A 23,620-nucleotide genomic window follows, 5' to 3' on the forward strand; every position below is an offset into this window, starting at 1 on the left:
TATATATATATATATGCTAAAGACACTTTCAGAGTAAGCATGCTTCTTTTAGCTTAACTAACAAAACACAAAAAACCTGTCTAAATTCCCAAACCAGACATAGGTGCTACTTTAGGTTTATGAATTATTCTGGGATATGAAAATATGCATGTGTGGAAAGTACAACAGAAAACAGAAGAAGAGAGGAAACACAGCACTGCCTCTCTTTCCAGTAATTCAAGCAAGAATCTTTTCATGATTGCATCTCCAGGAGTATCAATACCTGACAGTGAAAAGATACAAAAATAATAAGGCAAAAGGCTTTAATACTGTAATATGAGTCTAGTTTCCTAACACCAGACAAGTGTCACAAACATGGTGGTAGTTAAGGAGGCAAAAATAAATGTATGTAATAATAAAAGGTAACTTACACAAACAAAGTTAAAGTTTGACAAATCCAAAAAGACACAAGCTGAATATAGTTTAACTAAATAAATATAAAAAAACCCATAAAGGTAAACAAATCATCTTCTTACCGCATGAAAAAATTTACTTCTATTCACACAAACCTCTCATAGTGCGATATCCAGGAGTTGGCCGTAAAGGGCAATGCATCTCAGTGAACTTCTGTCAAAACCAGTCAGCAATGAGAGGAGAGACCGATGTTTATTTCTACATGTTTGATACATGGAGACTTAAAAACGTACAATATAAGAGAATAACAGAGTGGAAAACCATATTCTGTCAAAACTTCAACAATATCTCCAAAATAAATGATGGAGCCAAATCAGTCATTTAAAAGCATCAAAGAAATCATTCATGAAATGTGTTGGCTAAAAGTGTGCATAAAATCTTCAACTGTCTCACATTCCTGAAGCGGTGTTAGACTGTACATGGAAATATGCTCACCAGTAAATATGCTTACCGCAATATGTACTGGTCTATTTTATATACAGTCACAAATGTCAATTTAAAATTTCAAATATATACACATATAAGGAGCCTGAGGGAAAACGTGTTTATTCTTGACTCCTTGGTGCCAAAAATTGATTGAAAATTGATTTATTCACTGCATGTTTATGTCTGTTTCCTATTTATGGAAAGTTCCTGTTTATATCTATGGTTTGTGATGCATTTCTATCCTAAAGACAAAGATATAAAACTTTAGATACTTCACAACGAGATATTAACACACATAGAAAAACCTCCTTCAACACCTAAACCTTATGAAAGCCTCATATTATAGCAGAAAGTACGACGGCCACCATAAGAAAAGTTTACAGTGTTCAATTATGCAGCATGAACTGATCAGCACATTATTGCGAGAGAACAAAAACGTTTTGGAAGGAAACGCTAAAGAAAAATAAATCCTCCATGTAAGGCTGCAAGTCAAAAATATACAAAAACATTTAAATCACCATAAAACATATCAATGTGACTAGATTCATTCTGGTAAAACTAATCACATGTTTGAGATCAGCAACCTTGGTCCATCACTATAAAAAGAGGTTAATTACAGGTTAAAAGTGAAGTAAACCACATCCTTTATAAACCACAACAAATCTTCAATTGTTGACTCCAGAAATAATTTAAAACAAAGGAGGCACCATATGTAAGTGGAAACTTAAAGACAATCTAATAGATCATAAATTATGATCTATTAAATCATAGTTTAATAATGTCTTCTGGTAGCTGAAGCTTCCAGAAATACCAGAGATAACAGGCAGAGATATTTACAAACCGCTGCGACACGCCTAACGCCACATCAGTTCACCTCAATAAGAAATAAGATCAGGGTTTCTGTCCCCAGTAAGACAGGGGGCAGAAAAACAACAAAGACAAAAATAAGTACCAAGTCTGGACATGATGATTCCACAAAGAAAATAACAGAAATTACTTATTTATGTACATAAATGTTGCTTTTTTAAACTTTATATTGCTATATTTTTCAGTCAGGAAACCAGCTAAACGAAACAAATATCAGAACTTTTGAAGATACAAGATTGACAAGTAATCTACAAGCTGCAAGCCCAGAGAGATCAACTTCACCGTGGCACATGTGGAGCTGCAGACTCACCAGAGATGCAGAGGTGGAATCGACACAGTTCATCGCACAGCGTGTCTGGACTCTCCAGCTCCCCCGGTCCTCCTCTTCCTCCTTCTCTCCTCTTCTTTCTGGGTGACATCCTCTTCACCATCTTCATTACACGTTCCACTTTATCCATCCTGGACAACTAAGTTTCCCCAAGTACCTCCAGATGTCTTCAGATCCTCTTCTCTCCCTCTTCTTGTTTGTCTTTCTCTCTTTCGTCCCTTCTGTTAGCTACAATAATGTCTTGTCTTCACTAGTTTCTTCTCTTTCCTCTTATGCATTACCTAAATCCTTTCTCTACCTTTTCCTTGTTCTTCTTTCTCTCCACAGTCCAGCGTTTTAAGTTTTACCTCTTGTTCCACTAGTGTCCGATTTTACATCCCTCTCATCTAGACTCTTGATTTTTGTTTACCTTTTCTTCTCTCTGCTTACAGAAAATCTGAAGATCGAAATGATGAGAGAAGTGAGATACTGAGAGAAACGAATGAAAAGAGGGAGAGGAAGAGGCTGCACATTCACTCACGCACCTCCTTCCCTTTCCCTCTCTCTCTCTGCACCTCCCCACTGCATAAGTACATCCAGCTACCAAAACTCCCTGGCAGAGCTGAGCTTTGTTCAGTCTTTCCCAAAGGGTGTGGGTACGCGTGTGTGCATATATATATATATATATATATATATATATATATATATATATATATATATATATATCCAACATGAATCTATCCAACATGTTTTTCTGGATGCTCTTTTGTTGTTGTGAATGCCTTTATTTGACCAGAACTGTTTTTGGTTCCCTCGTTGTTTTTCCTGCTCCCTTCCTGTTCCTGGATCCCTGCACTCATGTACAAACAGTCTACAAAATCCAGTGAAATGAGTGGGATTCTCCGCCACCATTTTTCATCTTTTCTGCAGCAACAGATTCTCCTCAACGGCTGCTGACGACTTTCACTTTGAAATGGTAATGACACCTCAACCTTTGGGAAGAAAAATCCTAGATTGTAGTTGCAATTCTACAGAATTGCAACTACAATCTAGGAGCCAAAGCAGAGCTGCAGAAATGTTCATCTTTAAACCTATTCTACAAAGTAAGAAAAAAGAAACACGATCATAAGAAACTGCTTAATGTTATACATTAAGACTCATTTCATGGTTTTTAATAGAGGAACAGTTCTGTTCCATCTCACTTTTAAATTTAAAAATAGTTTAATTTTATTATGCCAGTTTCAAAACAAAAATGATCTCAGTTCGCTGCCCAAATGAAAGTATAAAATTAATTTTAACTAACCACATTTTGGTTCAATGTAATTATAAACCACATACAGTTAGTTTATAAATGACAACTTTTTGGCAACATGGGAAGGAAATAAAAACACAAAGACGAATAAAGCATTGTTAACATATGCACTAATACACAGGAGTAAAGAAAAGTGGCCAGACTACAGTAGTCTAAGCCTTGAGTTTAACAGGGATTTCTGCCTGGCTTAAATAGTGTTAAGCCTCCTGCCGCACTAATGTGATTCAGCCTTTTGTTTCAAAGGAATTAGAAAACGATCCCTTAGCAAAATATTACGTCCATATCATCTTCCTATGCATTCAGTTATGTAGCATACATGATTAGGCAAGGCTGAGCAAAGAGACATGTCAGCCTTTTTGACATGTCCCTTGTTTCCCACAACAAGCCTGTAAATCACACATGCTGCAGCACATCTGTATCTGGTACAGATGCAACATATGTTCAAATATTGCAGCAATAATCCAATAATCTTACTTAACCTTCACTGCTATGGTATGCAGGCACTTCATTGCATGATGTGATTTCCATTTTTTTGACTAATAATTACCTACTGAGCTTTTTGTGGCACTCTTACTGCACTGCATTGTCATTTCCAGCCAGTTATGCCTTTAATATTCAGAAATACATTGAGACAGTGACGTCAGAACAAAGGTAATATATTCTGTCCTCACAGTCGAATCCCAAACAGTTGATCTTAAAATGCATGTGGGCATTGAAAAACATCAAGGGTGACATACTTTAAAACATGCATCGAGTTTCCTCACGTTCCAACCAAAACACTGTTAAAAATACACCAGAATACCTGAAAGACAGGAAAGTGTGCAGGCATCTAAAAGTAAAGAGCCACTCTGCATGCTGAATTTATTTTGGGAGCCTGATAGATGGAGCCTTTCTGCAACATTTTGAAATTGGAAAGCTCTTGAACTCAAACAGAAAGTTTACTTCACAGAAAGTTTTGCAGTGGTTGAGAAAGATAATTTGTTTCAAAATGTGATCAATTGGACATTTTTAGGACCAGGTTGTTTTCTCATCTCTTCGTAGCTCCGTCTCATTTGCCCCCCGGTTTTCTCTTATTTTGTCCTTCTGTTTTCTCCGTCTCCCTGCCCGTTCTCTTCTCCTGTTTAATCTCTGGTTCATGTCCCTCCATAATCAGCTCACCATTATCTCTGCAGGAAGGGACATGGGCACACACAGCACTGTGTAATGTTTCAGCAGGTAGGGATGCAAAGTGAACATTTCAGCTTAGCTGTCTTGCATACAAAATTGCACGTTCTCACACAGAGAGCACCTTGTATTTTGCCGACTCGACCTTTTGCAGCCACATGCAAACACAGTTTGAAACTGAGGATATGAACGCAGGAAGCATCGCTAGAACTCACCCTAGAGATTTAAGATATGCCTTTTAATCACCAACCTGAAATGAGCTGTAGGTGTACTTTGATCCTTGGTGAAGTTTTTAGTGACTGAAGGTGTGAGACCACAAAAAAATGGATTCCTAAGTGTGGGATGTTAAGAGCCACTCCATGGCAGTCATTAAACATTCTGTGTGCTATGAGTCAGCTGCTCTGGAAAACCTTTGAGGACATAATTAACCAGCAGATTGCTTCATTAATAGAAACCACATTCACTTTGATGTAAATACGGCTTAGTTCACATACTGTAAACAAACCTTATTCTCAAGGCATGAAATAAGTGTAGAAAACTGAAAGTTTCCTTTGCAGAAGGACTTTGCAACAGAAAGGCTAACAAAAAATCTTTTTTAAAAGCCATTACATTTGGAAATGATTTACATTTGGAAATGATTTAATGAGAAAAAACAGAATGTGAAGGTTCCCACAGCAGGTTTGTTTTCTACAAAAAAGCTGGTAGTTTTTTTTTATCTGTTACTCTGCATTTTATGTAGCATCAAGGGAATCGACTCTAAATTGTTTTCCCCTCATAGTGATACTTTAAAGGTCATAAAAATATGAAAGTATGTTCCATCCACTACTTAGTGCGGTGCTGGTTGAAAAGGTGACACCCACATCATTCAAACAAGAGCAGGATGCTGTAATGATTCACATTCAGGTGCAAACAAGCAGAAAAAAACACTTCAGTCATCAGCAATAAGTAAAGGCTCCTTAAAGTTAACCAAACACAGACCCAAGATAAAAGCATAAAAATGTGGTTATAATGATGCCTTCTTTAGCTATGGACTTTAGTTAAATGATCTCCTCACAGAATACACAGAATAATGTAATTACATCTCATCTACTTTCATTTAGAGGGTGATAAGTTAATGCATTTACTTTCTGGTAAGAACCATAAAAGAAAATAACGAAATAACGACACTTTCTAAAAGTCTGCACATCAAAGTAATACAAGAATGGTTGATAATGGTGATTTGCAGGAGCTTGAAAGCCCACCTGCTGTTTTTAATCAGAATGAAAATCAGGATGAAAGTGGAGGAAAGGGTGCTGGAGAGCAAGCGTTGGAAATACAGAAAGCCAACAGGTTCACAGTTTATGCACAAAGAAACATGTTGCAGCATCTAAAACTGCTGGTGCATGAGTTAAAAGGTATTTTATTAAAATAATACTTTAATTTGGGGGAGTTATTTAGTTCTCCATTGTATTTTGTATGAAGTTGTAGGTACATTAGGTACATTGCTTTAGGTATCATTTTTTTTATTTAGTTTTTTCACGTTTTGTACTCGACAGTTAGTTTTTCCAGCACATCTGATCTTTCTTTGGATATTAATTCCCTCCAAACAGCCGGTTTCCTCTGCCGTCTGCTTTCTAAGTCCTCAGTTTTCTGTTATGTTGATGTTTCAGTAACCTAAATATGTTCTTATAAAGTGTTTGTATGAAAGTTACTTCTTCTGACAGTAAGTAATACTCTCATGTGGGATTAGCATGACACTACAAACGATCATTTCCTAGAAGTATTTTATACATAAACTAAATTTTATATATTCTTAAGAATTAGAGCAAAACTGAACTCAAACTGGGTGTGGAAAGGAGGCCAGCTTCAGACAGGCAGTGAAAACAGTTCAGATTTCCTTCAGTTCTGTAGGAGTCAGAAAGACAGAAATAGATTCAGTTCAGCTTGTGGCTTTGTCAGCAGATTCCAGTTTCTCCTGACGACTGTTTATGAATAAACTGTCATCAATAATTACCAAGTTCTGACAGCCACATTGGCCAACACACATTTTTCATCTTTTCATGCCTTTTATACTAAAAATACATAGTTAGTCAAAGTCTGTGACCGTATGTGTTCATTATCAGGATGATGACAAGAAGAGCTCTAAGATCCAACTGGAAACATGCAAACAACACGTTTCCACAAAGTGCTTCCAAAGTCAGCAACGACGTCCAGGAGGACCAACTACCTGCAGCTACGACTTGAGACAGAATTTGGTGTGAATTGCCAGTACATGAACAAATTGAACAGCATTGAATAAAATTAACAAGGTGTTGATTACTGTAATCCCAACAGAGATTTTCCCACTGGTTCTTCAGAAGGGCATAAAAAAAGTTCAGCGTTCCATTATGCAATAATATGTAGATAAAAATAATTTAGATTTAATTATTTTACTTTAATAATCTAAGATGTACATTGTTGAACTGAGGAAAACAATAATATCAAACCAACAGTACCAAAACATGTTTTATTTTGTTTGCTCTTTATGTGATTTTCTTATTTTTAATCAGAACCGTTTCTCAGACAGGTGTGTGGATCCCTGATCATGTCTGCAGGCTCCATCTGGATGTGTTCTGGTGATTTCTTCATGTCCAAAGTGGATGGACTATAGAACAGTTACCAATTATTTGTTGTGCTTAATGGTAAACAAAGTATCACGTGAATACATTACATAAAAAGCTGACTTGTAAACACCCTTTGTCATTACTTGGCATTGTGGAAAGTGCATTAGGCTCCTGGCTGTGTCTGACTCTCCTACAAACAGCTTCTTCAGTCTTGAGCTGTAAGTGGCCGTTTCAGTGTATTGCTGTGAGCGCTACGCTTGCCGGCCATTAATAAGAAATATTAGGGTCAGGAATTAATTTCTATAACATGGAGGAGATGGGAGTTGTGTTTCACTTGTGCTTTGCTGAGTGCAGCGCTGAGCTGTTGTTGCAGACAGCTCTAATAACAAAAATGGATTTTAGAGCACAGGGGGGCTGGTGCCACGTTCAGTGTGTGAGCTCCAGGCGCTTAATGACCAAGTTAATTCTTCAAACATCATAACTGCAGTAAAACTACGTTGAACTCTGCTTTTGAGGGTACACTTCACATATAATTGTTCCTACAGAGGCCCATCATTTAACATCTAAAGCCAGCAATCCTTGTATTTAGAGGGATTCTCACAAATGGGTTATTATAAAGGCAAAAATATCCAGTGATGAAGATAAATACTGTACAAACTGTAAAAATAAAAACACTTTTCATATAGTAGGTTTGGCCGAAGGACTCATAACACGATAAGTGGGAGAGAGACAGAGGACCAACTGAACCAGACATGAACTGGTTAAAAACTTTATCAAGTGGACGTGTGAATTAATCATCATGTTTCAGCATGACATAACATAAATGTTACATGCAAACACATCAGTGCAATATGCAACATACTCACACATTAAAAATGACTCATTTCTCAATCCCTCGTCGATATTTGATTAAAAATAAAGCAAATTAAATGATTATCTTTTAATCTGTAATCTTTTAATAGGCAGTTCAGCGTCAGAGGTTTTAAAAGCTTACTGCCAGAGATAAATTCCTGCTTTTTCCCTAAAATAGCTCCATTTAAGGTCCTGAGCTGTTCCATTAAAGATGTTTGGTGTCTAGTAATAGAAAACTGCAGGAGACCAACACCTTAATTCAGTTCTGTTTGCATTTTACTAAAGCTGCCAATAAACATTTACAATGGAGTAAATTTAGAGTTTCCTGATCATATGAATAAAGCAAAAATAGATGAGAAGATGGAAAAACTACATTACATCTTTATGCCTAGTTTGTTAATTTTATGCCCAAAGTTATTTTTATTTGAAAACAAAATCATGTACATAATCAAGAACATCTAAATAATTACAATGATTTAACACAAATAAAGGTAAAGACTCTTAGACTGCAATCGTCAACGGGCCAGTTTGGACATACATGGATGACAAACTGTTGCTGGTGTACAGCTTGTAATGCCAATATCTTTTCTTTTTTTTTTTTACCCCTCAGCCTTCATGGTACGTATCCATATGTCAAAAGAGTCGTTTTGATAATTAAGATGAAGACTCCACCCACACAGAAACACTAATAGTGGTTAAGTTCTTCATTCTTGTAATATTTGCAGAAATGCAGCTGCCCCACAAACTATGCAATTCAATGTATAAAATAATTTGCATTGATACAAGTGAAAACTGTATCTGGTTACTTATATTTTCTGGCAAGATCCCAGAAATTGAAAATTTTAAAAGGATTACATTGTGTACTGCACACCTGCCACAGATCAGAAGGTGACTTATTTATTATTTAAGAAAATAAAAGATAAAATCAGTAGCTTTACTATTTTTGCCACAGTTATTCTTTCACTCTAATGAGTATAGTAAAACTTTTGAGTTTAATTTTTCCACATAAAGATATAAATATATTCAGATAATTTATCTGATATTAGTATCTGGGACATATCAGTAACAAAAAAAGTACAAGTATTATTTTAATCAATGCCAACTAAGATAAGTCTATCTGGACCATGTGTTTGGAAAGCATCTGGGAGTTAAAAGACAAAACAGAAATTATTTAGGAGGGGCTATGCATATCTTCTGATTAACTTTGAATCTGAACATTTCCTGGTTTGATTGCATATTCACTTTGCCTTCGGTGCTCATCACTGGGAGGACGACACCCAGGGAAGTCAACTTGTCAACACAGAAACAAACTCTTGACCCATTTTTTGGGGTCCCTCTGCAGTGAATTCACTCAACACTGTGGATTGACAGTCTGAAGGATTAAACAGAGGCCGGTCATTTGCCTGCTTAGACAATCCCCATCATCTGTGTAACAGTACACATTTTCCTGTAAATACAGAAAGGCAGCATGAGAGCAGTTTTATTCCCTGTTAAAGTGTGATGGACTGAAATTTGGTTATTTCAGAGATACATTTATTCTTTTGATGTTAAGAGGTTGTAATGCTTTACCAGCAGTTTGGGCTGAAGATGTTAATGATGTTAATGTCTAGCTGATGTAATGGTCAGATGCAACCAGCAGGGGGAGTCTAGCGCTTGCGCTGGCTATATTGAAGAGCACCAGAACTTCCTCCTTACATAATATACGCTGGAGCAGAAGCACCGTGTCCGGCTCTTTTATTAAAATATCCCCCTTCTTCAGGTATGGGTATATATATATAAACACACCTGTAGGTTGTAATTGAGTTTATTAATTTTCAGGAAGATTGTGAGCTTTTTTGACGCTCCGAATGTTAAATTCCGTTGTTAGCTCCGTTGTTAGCTCCGTTGTTAGCTCCGTTGTTAGCGCCGTTGCTAACATACTGCTGTTTCAACGTTGATATCATTGTGTATGTTTGTAAGCTAACCTAGATAATAATATACGCTGGAGCAGAAGCACCGTGTCCGACTCTTTTATTCTTCAGGGCATTTACAAAAGCATAGGCTTTAAGAAATAAATTAGAGCATTAATTAGCCAGCAGATTTTGTGGTTGTAAAACCAACTACAGCGGTAAAGGGAATAAAGTGAAGATCATATGCTGACGGTTACATTTTTAACATCCTAGGGCTTAAATAATGTTTAAGCCATTCATCCGAAAGTAAAAAGGGCTTTTTAATACCAGTGAAGGAAAATATAAACTCCCCTCTACTGCCCAGAGCTGTAACAGGCTGGCAACTGAATGTAGCACAGCCAATTAAAAGAAAGGTAAGTATAATCTAGGTTTAAAATCCCGGTGTTATGGATGATGCATGAAAAATAACAGATAGTTCCAGGTCATAACAAGCGCTTTGTCTGCATTAATGAAGATACTGCTCTGGTGTGTAATGTTGCAGTCTGAGATCACAGAGATCCTCTGGTTCCTAAAATGGAGCCAGAAGTCTAGCTTTCCCTCAGAGCCCGAGCCTTTACCCAACTCTGAAAAGGAGTTAAAACTGGCCTGACAGACGGAAGTCAAACCATTTGTCAAGTTACAGTGAAAGCACTTATTTAATATACAAATCATACACAGTGGAAATGAAAAAGCTTTGCATTTGCAAATTTCAGCTCTACTTAAATAACAGATTGGTCTGTAGACTGCGATTAACCCAAATGGATGAGTAGACTTCAAATGGGCTGTCGTATGCCAGCGGGTTCCACTTCAGTCCTTATGGTCCAAACTACTTGTATCTTTTTTTAGCTTCTAAAATGACAACATTACATAAGGACTAACAAAGCCATGTGGCTGTATTGTATCTAAATCCTGTTTCCTCCTTCTCTTGTCCATCATTCTCCTTACTGTATTTTGTTCTTCCGCCTTCATGTTGCAGCATGATTGAAGTCTTTCCAGTGTGATGGCGTCAGAGTTCTCATTCATATTGTTTTCCATAGTTGATTAAATTGACAAGGTAGTATGCCCATGTGATTATTAACACCCAGGTTAATAAGCATTACATTTTCTGAAGCCCATTTCTACATGTGATATCATCCGTGGAGTTAATTAATGACAGCTGTATTCTTTTGGCGAACATCTTGACATGAATGTGACTCTGCTGCTTTCACATGGCTGGTGTCCTGCAGCTTTAACACGTTTACAATTCAACATTCCTGGATCAAATACTCATTAGCAGAACCCTGTAGAACATTAATGTGTGCTGAGGAGGCAATTCAGGAATTCGATTCCAGTGTGCCGAACAGGGACAGATCTAAAGGTTTCAGGACACAGAACTTTAGAACTGGTGTGAAGACCTCTGAGTTAAATTCAAGTTGGGTCACCAGCACCAGTCATGCCAAATCACTTGTAGTCAAACACACTGAAGACCCAGAATCCTCTGCAACAGGAGCAAACTAAACCCACTCAACCTCCTCGGCAGTAGAAACAAATCAGAGATAAAATCAAACAAAAGGCACTTCTGGGTTCACCGTTTCAGTGGCCCACACAGCAACAGACAGAGCTTAAGAGAAGGCAACAAATACAAAACACACAATGACAACCAGTTGCTGTTGTCCTCCTTTGAAATCTTTGTCTTTTAAGGACAACAAAGACTCTATGATTGCATTGGGAAGTAATTTCATCCTCTCTTTTGAGTTCTCTCCTCCTTTGAGTACACTGTTGACTAATTAATTGATTGCCTCATACAGAGCTGCATTAAAAATGTTATATTTTCTGAGAATATTGCACCTAACTCCAAGACAGTATAAATATATAGTTCTAGAGGAAAAGTAGAGTTTTGTTGGGGCCATAAAATCACAATGGAGGTTGAAAGGCGACGACAAAGTCGAGATGTAGCTCAGGCAGTTAATCTCTTGTCTTCACAACAACCAGGACAGGAGAGGATAGGATGAGGAACTGATGGATGACGAGGACGGTCAAAGTCCTGGACAGGAGCCCTGATAAAACGGCGCCAGCGCTGAGGTCGGTACTGCAGAACGGTGCAGGATATGGCAGGAAGGAAGTTTTCTACAAAAACATCGAGCTCTATTCTTCCTTTTTTATGTTTCAAACCAATTATTAAAGATACATTGGGAAATTATAGATTTCATTTAAAGAATAATTTTCTTTCCACTGTAATAACTTATATAAATATGCATCAGTCACTTTTCTTAAACAACTTGTGACTCAGACTGAAGATGTCAGCACATATGCACACATTTAGAGTTCCAGCCATGTTCAAAAATCAACTGTATTTTCTTTCTCCTTTTTGTCAGACAAGCTTTGAAACTTGTACCGAGTCTGTGAGGTTCATGGGGCAGAGAAGCACAGAGGGAAGATAAAATGAAGTAAAAATCAGAGATAAGAGTCTGAGTGAACCGGCAGGATAACGCTCCCATTCACAACACTTCAGCTTGATTTACTCTGACACTGTAGAAACAGTCCTAAATGACAAAGATAATTTAAAATATTACAATTACAAAATGACCGAACCCAAAGTGCTGAAAGTAGTGATTATGCACAGCAGAGTGAAGGAAAATGCCTGTTGTAGAAAATGTTGTCATGTTTGTCAGATAATAAAAATAAATCAGTAAATTACAGAGATTGCTGTTTAGCATTTATTGAGAGCTCAGTAAGTGCATCAGTTATTGTTCCACCTTGAAGGCTGCAAGAAATTACTGTAGCACATTGTTTATTTCTTTCTAGTTTTGTTTTTATTTTTCCTGCAATAATTAGAGATGAATTGAACAATAAGAGCAACACTGAACCAAAAGCAAACTAAACTTTCATCTGGTGGAATAAAAAGCTGCTGCTTAAATGAATATGTTCCCTCATATTTGGTCATATCTGTGGACCATCACTCGCTCTGCATGTGCAGACTTCAGAGCTGCACACATTTCTCTGAATGTGAATATTCCCGCTGTCACCATCCCTGTAGGATTCATCCACTGCAGTCTCACTCTGTATGTGACCCACGCATCAGTCTGTTGTCCATGTGCAGCTCTCAAGTTTCGATATAAAACACCTTTTTACTTTGAAGTTTTGAACTTTCTGTAGAAAAAGTAGGACTAAATTGAATTCATTAACTGTTCAGTGTTTCAAAGAATGGTCACTGAAAATCTCAACCTTCAATGTTAAAAAGTAGTGATTGTTACAAATAATTATTTTACTTTTGTTGCTTTCTCTCATCTTGAATTTATTTCTTCTTCGCTCACTTCAGAGCATTTTGTGATTTTGGCACCACTCTTTAGCTTCAGGTTTGATCTTTTAAGGGGATAATAAGTATTTTGGATTCGTAGGATTTCCTAAGGATAATGTTTAAACGACTTTTCATTTTTAATTTTTAGGTAATTTAACCTAAAATAGATGTGAAACCATCTACTGGCCCACCTGTGTGGACACAAAGGACAAATCTTTTACTGTAGAAAATCATGATGAGACTTTTTTCTCTTCTTCATACTCTAAGAAACTCACATAAGCTGCAGGTTGCATGTATTAGGAATACTGATTCATAGTAAGTTTATTGAATACTTTGGCGACATTCAGTGATTTTCTGGTAAATTTAAGTAGTACATAAATATAAAGGGAAGAATATGTTGAAAAAACATCTGATCTGATTTCTTTTTTTGTCTCCCAGAGGATTCACCTGGATGCTCTGACCTTGATGGAGAATTCAATTTGAGACTGAGGTGGATCTGTTAGAGTTCACAGCTCTCCGAGAAATATTCAATCTAACCGTGTGTGTTGGAGAAAAAGACAGAAAAGAGGTAAAACTTAAAGAATATCATTCTTGGACTGAGACCCAACACCATGTTTCCATCATCCCAGTGTGTTAGGTTTTGAGTATTATTTTGAAAAGTCAGCCATAGGAGTCAGCATTGCACTTACAAAATTAGATTTTTTAAAATGTTTAGTTAAATGCATCAAAGCACAATCTCTTGCTTGGATATGTGAATATTTTGTTGACTTCGCACTGCAGCTCTAATGCTCATGCTAACATGCAAGAATGCACTCTGTCAGCATAAAAAAAGCACATCTCCAGGAAAATTACCTACTATAACTTTACTACAGCCTCGCACACGAACTCCCTGAGTGACGTTTTGGATTCACGTGTGTTCTTGCTTTCCGGAGAAGTTAAATGGGTCATGAGAGGAGCAGAGTGGTGTGTGCAGCAGAGATAGTGTTGAGCTGTCTGTCACACACTGCGACACTCCTCAGCTCTCACATGTGCACGAACATGAACTCAAAGTTTTACCTCCTAGATGCAAAATGAGACGAGCTCAATTTAAAAACATTACATACATTTCAGCAGTGGTTTCCAAACATTTTCTGGGCCCCCCTATGGATTACAAATGGCTGTCTGGTTGAAACGACATGTGTGAGAGGGGGGGATTCTTAGAAACTCCCTGACTCTAAGAATGGGTGGGGGGGAAGGGGGATCGACTTTTTTGGGGGCAAAATGAATGAACATAGACACCAACATCGGTAGCCTACAAGGTTCTTGTTAAGTTTAAGGTTCTGTATTGATATTAGCTAGTCATCTTTTAGCTAACATTACCTGCATCCAGCAGCTTCTCTCAACTCAGTCGGTTAGTTTGGAGGGAAAAACTGTGAAAAGTTCTTTGCGTTTTGCTGGTTTGCTGCCGTGATTCTAACACAAACCTGCGTAGCTCCGCCCAGCAGCAGCAGGTCTCCTTCACAGGTGGAAACTCAGCGCCGTAGCGCTCATGTTGCGTTTAAAGGCGGCTTGGAAAAACAGGTTACGACACGTTAGCAATGGATTAAGCAGTTTTAACTGCTGATAAAAGTGACAGAGGACACAAATATGGGAAGTGTGGAAGCCTCTACTGTATCAAACTGACAGAGGAATAACAGAGAGTTGGCCATTCTAAGGTAAAAACCCAGCGCATACAGCGTTCATGTTTTGTTTTTTCTTTTTATCATCCAGACAGCTTCCCGACCCCCCCTGCAATGGCACGGCGCCCCCGTAGGGGGCGCGCCCCACACTTTGGGAACCTCTGCATTACAGTATATGTGAAAATAGTGTGACATGTTTAAGTGTAACTGCAGAAAAGCTGAACAAACATGTATGCCAGTATTTTTAAAAGCTTATTTTGGATCAGCAGTTGTGGTAGGATTGCTTTTTCAACCAACGAAGACACCCAATCCATCTTCCTTTACCGTTTGTGTTGACTCAACCTTTATTTTAATCTAGAAAGACTTTCTTAAATTGATCCACACATACATGCGTGACTGTATCAGAAAACGTTATTGGGCTACGTTCACATAGCAGGTAAATTTGACCCAAAGCCAAGGCTTTATATGCAACTCATATCTGACTTTTTTATGGCAGTATAAATGGCCCTAGCATAGCAATCTTAACGGTCATGCTGCATTTTATCCAACTTTTACGTCACTGACTTGAGACATGCATCATAATCCTGCACCAGAAGAAACCAGACGGGGTAAATTTGGATATAGACGATGACCAAAGCAAGCAGTGATGTTTTCTTTTTTTTTTTTTTTTTTTTTAACACCACCTCTAACTAGCAAAAAAAAAAAGTCTGCATGATTTGGAAGTTTAAGGAGCATGCTCTCCCACAATCCTTTTGAAACTATAATTGCATAAAATGCATAAAACATACCTGTAGAAAACAGAATTGCCCTTTATGTATTTGTTATAGGAATAAAGTATATAAAATAACCGTTTTAAAAGCATTTTTCAATTAAACAGAAGTTTATGGTAGCAGAATTGTCAGCTTTATAATGTGGATGAGTGAAAATCTTTTATGCACCCAGACAGCAAACAGTGCATTTGTTTTAGCCAAAACCAATTGTTTCAAAGCGTTCAGCATCCCACACTGGCAGATCTGCAGGATTTAGCCATTATAGTACTTAACTTCATCAGATTGGAAGGTCTCTCTTCAATAAACAAAGTGCCAAAAACTACACTCTGTGGGAAAAAAAATCATTTTGTTTTCATTTGGCTTCGGCAAAACTGATTTTATCTACTGGAACACAACTGATCTGATTGGTTGAGGCCAGTCCACAGTAGGACATAATAAAACTGCTCATCCAGTCACTTTGAAGTTGGTTGTAGAGTAAACTTTAGTACTTTTCTCCTCAGCCCTGCAGACAAACATGGATCACACCTGTCAGCACATCCATTCTACTTCAGCACAGTAAAATCTCTGCCATGTTAGAATCAACGTTCAGCCACAAAACCTTTGGAATCCAAAATAAATTTAAAAGTCATGGGATAATAATCATCTAAACACATTTGTGGATTTTATGGTATTTCTGTCTGCACATAGCATGTGTGTGAGGGGTTGGATTGATGATAATTCAGTAAAATATGAGGGGAGATCATTTTGACAAGCTGGACAACGATCCCCATTCCTCGCCAGCTTCATAGGTTTCCCTGCCAGAATCATTAACTCTGGATTGGACAGTGGCATCGTATCAGTTTCAGAAACATTTGCATTCAGGCTTCCCTTCAGTTGCCTCTCTATGGAAGGATTACCCTGAGATACTCAGCAAAACACGTTTTCCTCAGTTTACGTCTACTGTGTAAGTTTTTGGTGACAAAACCTGAAATTGTTTACAAAATGTTGAGGTTTTTATGTTTGTACTAGATTTTTAAAAACTATGACATAGAGAAGCTGTCTTACTTTGTTGTGTGCTGATTTGTTTACAATACCTGTAAAAAAGTGGTTTATTTGGGTTTATTTACCACTTGTCCCTTGAATATTTTTATTCCATCTTTATATTGTTGATCATAATGATTTAATTTAAACACTGCTGTTGTAATGTTGCCGGGTATGGGCAGCATTATGTTGCAGTCTACCTCCATGCAGGTTTTATTTAAAGCTAACACTTCTCAACCATTTTTTACTCACCACTGTTTGTCCATTCAGATGCAGCAGTGTGAGCAGGTGCATGGGCGGAGCCAGCCCAGCATTTCCTGTCTAAATGTCTGATGTCACTGATTGCATCACTGGGTTATACCAAATGAAGGGTTTTCCTTTTTTATTGAATTTTGTTTTCTTTTAACATAATTTTTTTTAGTTTCTAGATCATTTTGTTAGTTAGAAGAGTTTGAAAATGAGATTATATTAATAATCTTATCTCATTTCTGTTCCTTTGTTTGGATTTTGTTGTTTGGTTTGACCTGTTTCATCACGTCTAATGAAATGCAGGTGCGTCAGAAACATAAATAACAAAATTCACCAGAAGAACCTGGAACTGGCTGCTGATGCTGTTTTCTTTTCACATTTTTTGACCTCACAATGCCACTAAATAAATATTCTTAAGCATAATAGTCCTGAATATATTCTAAAATCTGTAGAGAAATATAAAAGTGATATTACTGCAGCCTGAGAAGTGAAATCATTTAGTGAATGGAGACTGACTGCAAAGAGCGCACACACAAACCCACGCATGCACACACACACACCCACACACACACACACTCGTGTACCAGGAAAGGTACTAAATGGGATTGATAAATGAGTTCTCACACACACTTAAATAAAATGTCTCTAAGTCATTTTGTTTATCAGACATGCAGGCACTTCAGCAAAAACATATTGCAAAAGTCCTATAAAAATTTTCACTTTCTTTTAAAAAAGCATTCTGACATTAACAAAACACTAAAAACAATCAGTTAAAATGTCTACAACAATTTTTCCATGCTGTCTCAACAATTTTTTACCACAGCTTTTAAGGCAACACTTATATAAACATGTTATTGACTTAGAAAAATAAGGAATTTGGAAGCCAACAGCAGTCTTCTGATTCAAATGTCAGTTCTGGAATTGGCACAGAATTGCTGTAGCACAAGGCATTTTAACAAATGTTTGCCTGCATTTTTGAGATTACTAAAAATGTCACAATAGCTAATATCCATTTAACATGCAAAGCTAAAACTAAGGAAATGTGATTTGATTTCAAGGTGCCAAATTGCGGTTCAGCGGCAGAGCTGGAACCTACTCTGAACAACAAGCAAAGATGTTCCCACATCGTTCCCTGTGGCCGTGTCACAGGTCAGAATGTGTGTCTGTATGATAGCAGCTGAATGCTGCCTGAGGAAATGGGGATATCTGCTAGGCTTGCAGGAGGTGACAGGCTTTCTAATTAACTCCATGCTGGGTTATTGCATTGACTAATTAACACAATGACCTACGGACTTAAAGCGCTCCTGTCTTCTACACATTAGAGGGTTTACTGCCTGTGTTTGGGGCACATTAAAGGGCATTTGGGTAAAAAGCTAGTCATTTAAAATGCAAATAATAGATAAAGTACAATGAAAGTGCCAGGTCAATAAATTGGATCCAAAGAATCCAAAGAAAGTGTTTAAATGCAAAACTTTTGTTGCCTTTAGCACTGAGACTGTCAGCAACTGTTCCTGAGAAACAAAGCAGAGAAAAACAGTTTACATTTTCAAAGGAAATCTCAGGATACCAAACCAGAAAAGAAACAGTAGCATTAAGGCACAGGTGAATATGTTTTCATCTTCAATTAACAATAATAATATGAGTGTGGGATGCTTTTATTGGAAACAGAAATGTACTCTGTTCTGACAGTGAGGTAAGATGTGAACCAATGGCAAGGAGTTCAGCATTGTTCTGGAGAGAACTTAAACATATCTCAGGATCAACTATTTCAAATGCAACAGTGGGAGAGGGGGGTAAGTATCTGTTACCACAAAGATAATCAGCTTCCTTCACCACTGCTGCCTGTGCGTTGACAGATTTAAAACCAGGTGGGAATTTCTAATAAAAGTTGTATTAAAGATGGTTATCGCCATAAGCAGAAACAACTAAGTGCTGATTTCAAATCACCATTTCAAACAGGTGACTTGAAATGGGCCTGTAGTTTCTTGAGAATCCATTTAATCAGTATAAATGATTACATGAAGTGTGGAAATAACAATACTAATTGTCCTAAACCACCACTCACCATCCACCTGCCTTCCACATCCTGTAGTGTGAAAGTTTTTTTTTTTTTTGCCAGCTCTGAGCAGCTCTGGCTCTCATCTCTCCACCTCTCCCTCTCATTCATCTTGGCTCTCCTATCAGCTTTGAGGAACCTCCAGCTGACTCTGTGATCAACTCGCCCCCATGCAGTGATGCCCTTAATAAGATGTGCACTTCTTTTCCCGTCCCGTGGAGATGATGATCACACACACGTTGGGTACTTGGCTCTACTCACTTCCCTGGGGAGTCCCATCACACACACTCATGCACAAATATGGATAATACAAGATTCTGATCACATTCACCACTGCCTGCCAGTCCTCCCTTTAATGACTGAGCTTGCTTGAAGTTTTTGGATAGGATGCATTAAGTGAAGTGAAATACATTCATCCACCCATTATCTGAATATGCTTGTCCTTGCAGGGACTCCAGGGAGGCTGGTGCCATCATGGGCCGAGAGGCAGGGCAAACACCAGCCAGGCCAGCGGTCCATCTCACTGAAATACAGTGGAGGGAATTAATGCTCAAACAGCAAAGGAGACAGCAAATGGTAAGTTAGGTCACACATGCACAATATCTAGAGGGATGGATGGGTGGATGCCCAATTTTCAGCAGTTATTTTCTTTTTTTCTGCTGTAGATAACATTTATAAAAATATGTTCTGATAGTGTAATATGACACTGGTAATCTGTGAACAAAATCAAACTCCTCGGCCTTCTCTATGCGGCCTACAGGCATCTGTAGGAATACTCTGCTCAGTCATAAACAACCAATCAGAGCCAGGAGGAGGGTCTTAGTGCTGTCAAACATGCTCATGTATATATACATCACCCATCTTGATTTTATATTTATAATAAATTTGCAAAACACACACAAAAGTTTGCACGATGGGGTATTTGAGTGAAGGATCTTGTTAAAAGGATTAATTTATTACAATTTTGAATAATACTGTAACGTAAAATGTGGACAGAGTGAGGCACTGTGAATACTTACCATATGTACTATAGAGTTTAAGGCTGCAGTATATGCTTCAAGTTAAAAGTTTAGTGATGGTTGTTGTATGACAGACGGCACACGGCTAACCAAAGGGGGATTAACACAAGCATTTCAAGCATTACAAGGTAAAGTGTGCTGACGTCTGTCAAACTTCCAGCCACTGAGGTTCCACCAGTGAAAACTGAGTGGTGAACAGAAAAGTGTTCCTTTTGTGCTGATGCTGAAAAAACCCGAGTAACACATTCTGTCTGCAATGTGAAACAGTGCAGATAATAATAAGAGCTAAAATCTTGCTAGAAGAGGCAGAGAATTGTCAAAAGTGGTGGGTAAGCAGACACAAGCTTATAAAAGCAATTGTCAGAGTGTCCGTGTGTCCTGTCTGCAGAGTAAGCAACATCCTAAACAGTCACTAAACACACACACGGGGTCTGGTGTCAATGAGGGGAGTTGGCAGCTAAACTCAAGAGCTGCGTTTCCATGAACTATAAATTTGCCCAAATTGAAACTATGGAAATAAACACAGCAATTTCTAAAAACCCGATAAGACGTTTTGCGCTGGGATGAGATAGGTTTTCAGCCATATTGAAACATAGGAATTATGCAAACTGTAATGTAAAACTTTCTTCTCATTGCATGAGGCAAATGATCAACAGCCGGAAGTTACTACTGGCAAAAACCACTTTACTGGAAGCCTTGTAATTTAGTGCATTATGTGAATTTCATTAACAGGGATTTGTGTTGCCTCTGCAGTTTGTTTTGGTTTTTGCTTATGCAGCACAAAACTCTAATTTTCTATGAACACACCTGTCCTCTTGAGAATATATGCATTTGTTGTTTGTCATATCTGCGACAGGCTGGCGACCTGTCCAGGGTGTACCCCGCCTCTCGCCCGGAACGTGAGCTGGAGATAGGCACCAGCACCCCTCCCGACCCCACTGAGGGACAAGGGTGAAGGAAAATGGATGGATGGATGGATGGATGTTTGTCATATTTTAAAACTGTTGCTTATTTGAGTCCTAGTTTTACTGAGATTATGCCAGTAAAACTTGTGTTTTATGCCAGTAAAACTTGTGTTTTATGCCTGGAATAAACATTTACTGGCCAGTAAAAATTATGTTTTTTTCTTATTTTAGTCACAGCAGGTTTTTGTGTTAAATTTAAGCAGTAAACCTACAAACTCCAGCCTTTCAGGCTAGATTTAAGTTCATGCACCTGTGACAACATGGGAGTTTGCATTTGGGCTTACCTGTATGTTAGCAGCTACACAATCAATGTTAAATAGAGGAGAGTCAACAAGCACTAACTTTGATCTGATAGATTCCACATCACCCTTTTTCACAAAGCCTCAATTATATAATAGAGGTGGAACAAAATATCATTTAGAACAGATGAGTAATATTTAACAAAGCAGAAATAGATTCAAAAATAAGAACACATTCTTCTGCGTCTTTTGCATATTTTCTTCCTTTATCCATAACTCCGCTCTGACATATTTCATTCTTATAGATCATCTTCGATTTGGCTCAAAAACTGTCATTTTTCATGTCTGTCGAACACAGTTTTGCTCTTCTGGTCTTTGACGCTCCTCTCTGCCTTCCCTCTGCATCACTTTGTTCACTTCCCTCATCGCTCTATTGCTTAGTCTCATGCTATGTGATGGTATTGCCCTCTTGTGGTGATGTAAATATACTCCTACATTACTCCTGGTGTGCTTTTTAAAACATCTACTACAATAGTAATGTTGGTATGGCATTTTGCTGAAATACTTACACATTTAAATAAACCAACCAAATAACGGAGCACACGCAAACTGTTACAGTGACATGGTCACTAGTCTCAAGCTGCTACCACAAACCTTTAAATGGTAAGTAACTGGACTGAACTGTTTTTATTTCAATGGAGTTACTCATAATCTCCCTCTAAAATAAAAAAGGCTCTGGATTTGGACATCTAGAAAGATTTGATTAGGTCAAATCATCCAAAATATTTGAAGTAGTGAAAGTCTACCCCAAATAAAAAATACAAATAATTAAGGTAATGCGTTTATGTTGTTTTGAATTTTACTGATAGACAAAGAGAATGAGGCAATATAAAGCAAGCAGACTCAGACAGAGAGCCTGGCAGCCATTCCTCGCTCTGCAGAGACCAACATCCACAGCTGTTTACTGCAGCTTCCACTGACGACACCGAGTGTAAAACATACAAACACACATCAACAAGCCCCTGTTATAACAGACAAAATGATAAAAATGGGAAACTAATCAATGCTGCTTTCACATTTCAGTAAATAGATTAAACAAAAACAAACCAATTCAGACACAGTTCCAACTAATTCACGTTTTTGACACGATTAGAAAATTTGTCACCACATCACTTGTGTGGTATTCTGTCATGTTGGGTTCCAGTTTTCTAACCCACATGCAAGAACACTCTTAGGAGAAAAGAAATCAGTTAAATATGTTTATTTTAACAGATGAATGAGGGAAGGGTGGTGGTCAGCAATCAGGGAGGGGAACCAGAACATCAAACTGTAATTGAGAGGAGAGTAAGTAAATGATGGATTTAATGCACGTAGGAATCTTCAGTACAGGGAAAGGGAGAGAGGGAGCTTCTGTTCTGGATGGTGAGTGGAAGTGTAAGACCTGCTGCAAAGGCGTGGATTCCGGGTTCCTGAAGACTGAGGCGGCGATGAGCGTTGGAGGGCGGACAGGTAAGTCTAGCCTGTGGAAAAACAGCGGCGCTGGCAGCTGACGGAGGTCCAGGACTTATCTTGAGCCCAGGGCTAAGGCACCACATCTCTCCAGGGGCTCAGTCAACCGGTGACACCTGGTGGAGGGGGAAGGAAGCAGCAGGCAAACCAAAGAAAAAGAAAAACCAAAACACAAAACAAAACGGAACTTGGACCATGACAGTACCCCCCCTCAACTGTCGCCACCTGGCGGCCGAGAAGAAGGGGAGGGCAGGGAGGAGGAAAAGTCCGAGATGAGGGAGGGTTCGTGGATGAAGGAACGCGGGACCCAGGAGCGTTCCTCTGGACCATAGCCCTCCCAATCGACGAGGTACTGGTAGCCCCGACCTCGCCGACGGGAGGCCACAATCCGGTGGATGGAGTAGGCCAGATGGCCATCAATGACACGGGCGGGAGGCGGGGGTTCGGCCGGAGGGCAGAGGTCGCTAGAATGGACAGGCTTAATCTGGGACACGTGGACGGTGGAATGTATACGTAGGGACTGGGGAAGGCGTAGCCGAACGGCAGCCGGGCTGATAACAGACAGGATTTCAAAAGGGCCGATGTACTTGGGGGCCAACTTCTTGGATGTGGCCTTCAAGGGAACATCATGGGTGGACAGCCAGACCTTTTGACCGACAGCATAGGTGGGTGCAGGGGTCCTCTTACAGTCAGCAATGCGTTTGTTCTGAGCAGCTGTGTTGTTCAGTGCAGCAATGGTGTCTTTCCATACCTTCTGGCAGCGGCGGATGTGGTGCTGGACAACGGTGACTGAGATCGTTTCCTCGTCAGAGGGGAGGAGCGGTGGTTGGTAGCCCAGGGAGACCTCAAATGGGGAGAAACCTGTGGCTGCAGAGATGTGACTGTTGTGCGCATACTCAACCCATGGGAGGTATTGGGTCCAGTCTCCAGGATTGGACATGGTTAGACAACGAAGGGTGGCCTCTAG

At 38.7% G+C, this 23,620-nt stretch overlaps 1 protein-coding gene across 3 annotated transcripts in view; it reads right to left on the reverse strand.

The window, feature by feature from the left end:
* Positions 1 to 23,620, reverse strand: part of grip2b (glutamate receptor interacting protein 2b) — a 198,923-nt gene that overhangs the window by 100,728 nt on the left and 74,575 nt on the right. For 2 of the 3 annotated variants that reach the window (XM_016675097.1, XM_007559703.2), the window contains exon 1: positions 2,057 to 2,549. The exons of the other annotated variant lie outside the window; for it this stretch is intronic. In XM_016675097.1, the coding sequence (XP_016530583.1) occupies positions 2,057 to 2,204 (148 nt within the window). In that variant the 5' untranslated portion in view covers positions 2,205 to 2,549. Of the gene's footprint in view, positions 1 to 2,056; positions 2,550 to 23,620 lie in introns of those variants that run through there. 3 annotated transcript variants of the gene reach the window in all.

The sequence above is a fragment of the Poecilia formosa genome, unplaced genomic scaffold (assembly GCF_000485575.1).
Source record: "Poecilia formosa unplaced genomic scaffold, Poecilia_formosa-5.1.2 Scaffold106, whole genome shotgun sequence".
NCBI lineage: Eukaryota > Metazoa > Chordata > Actinopteri > Cyprinodontiformes > Poeciliidae > Poecilia > Poecilia formosa.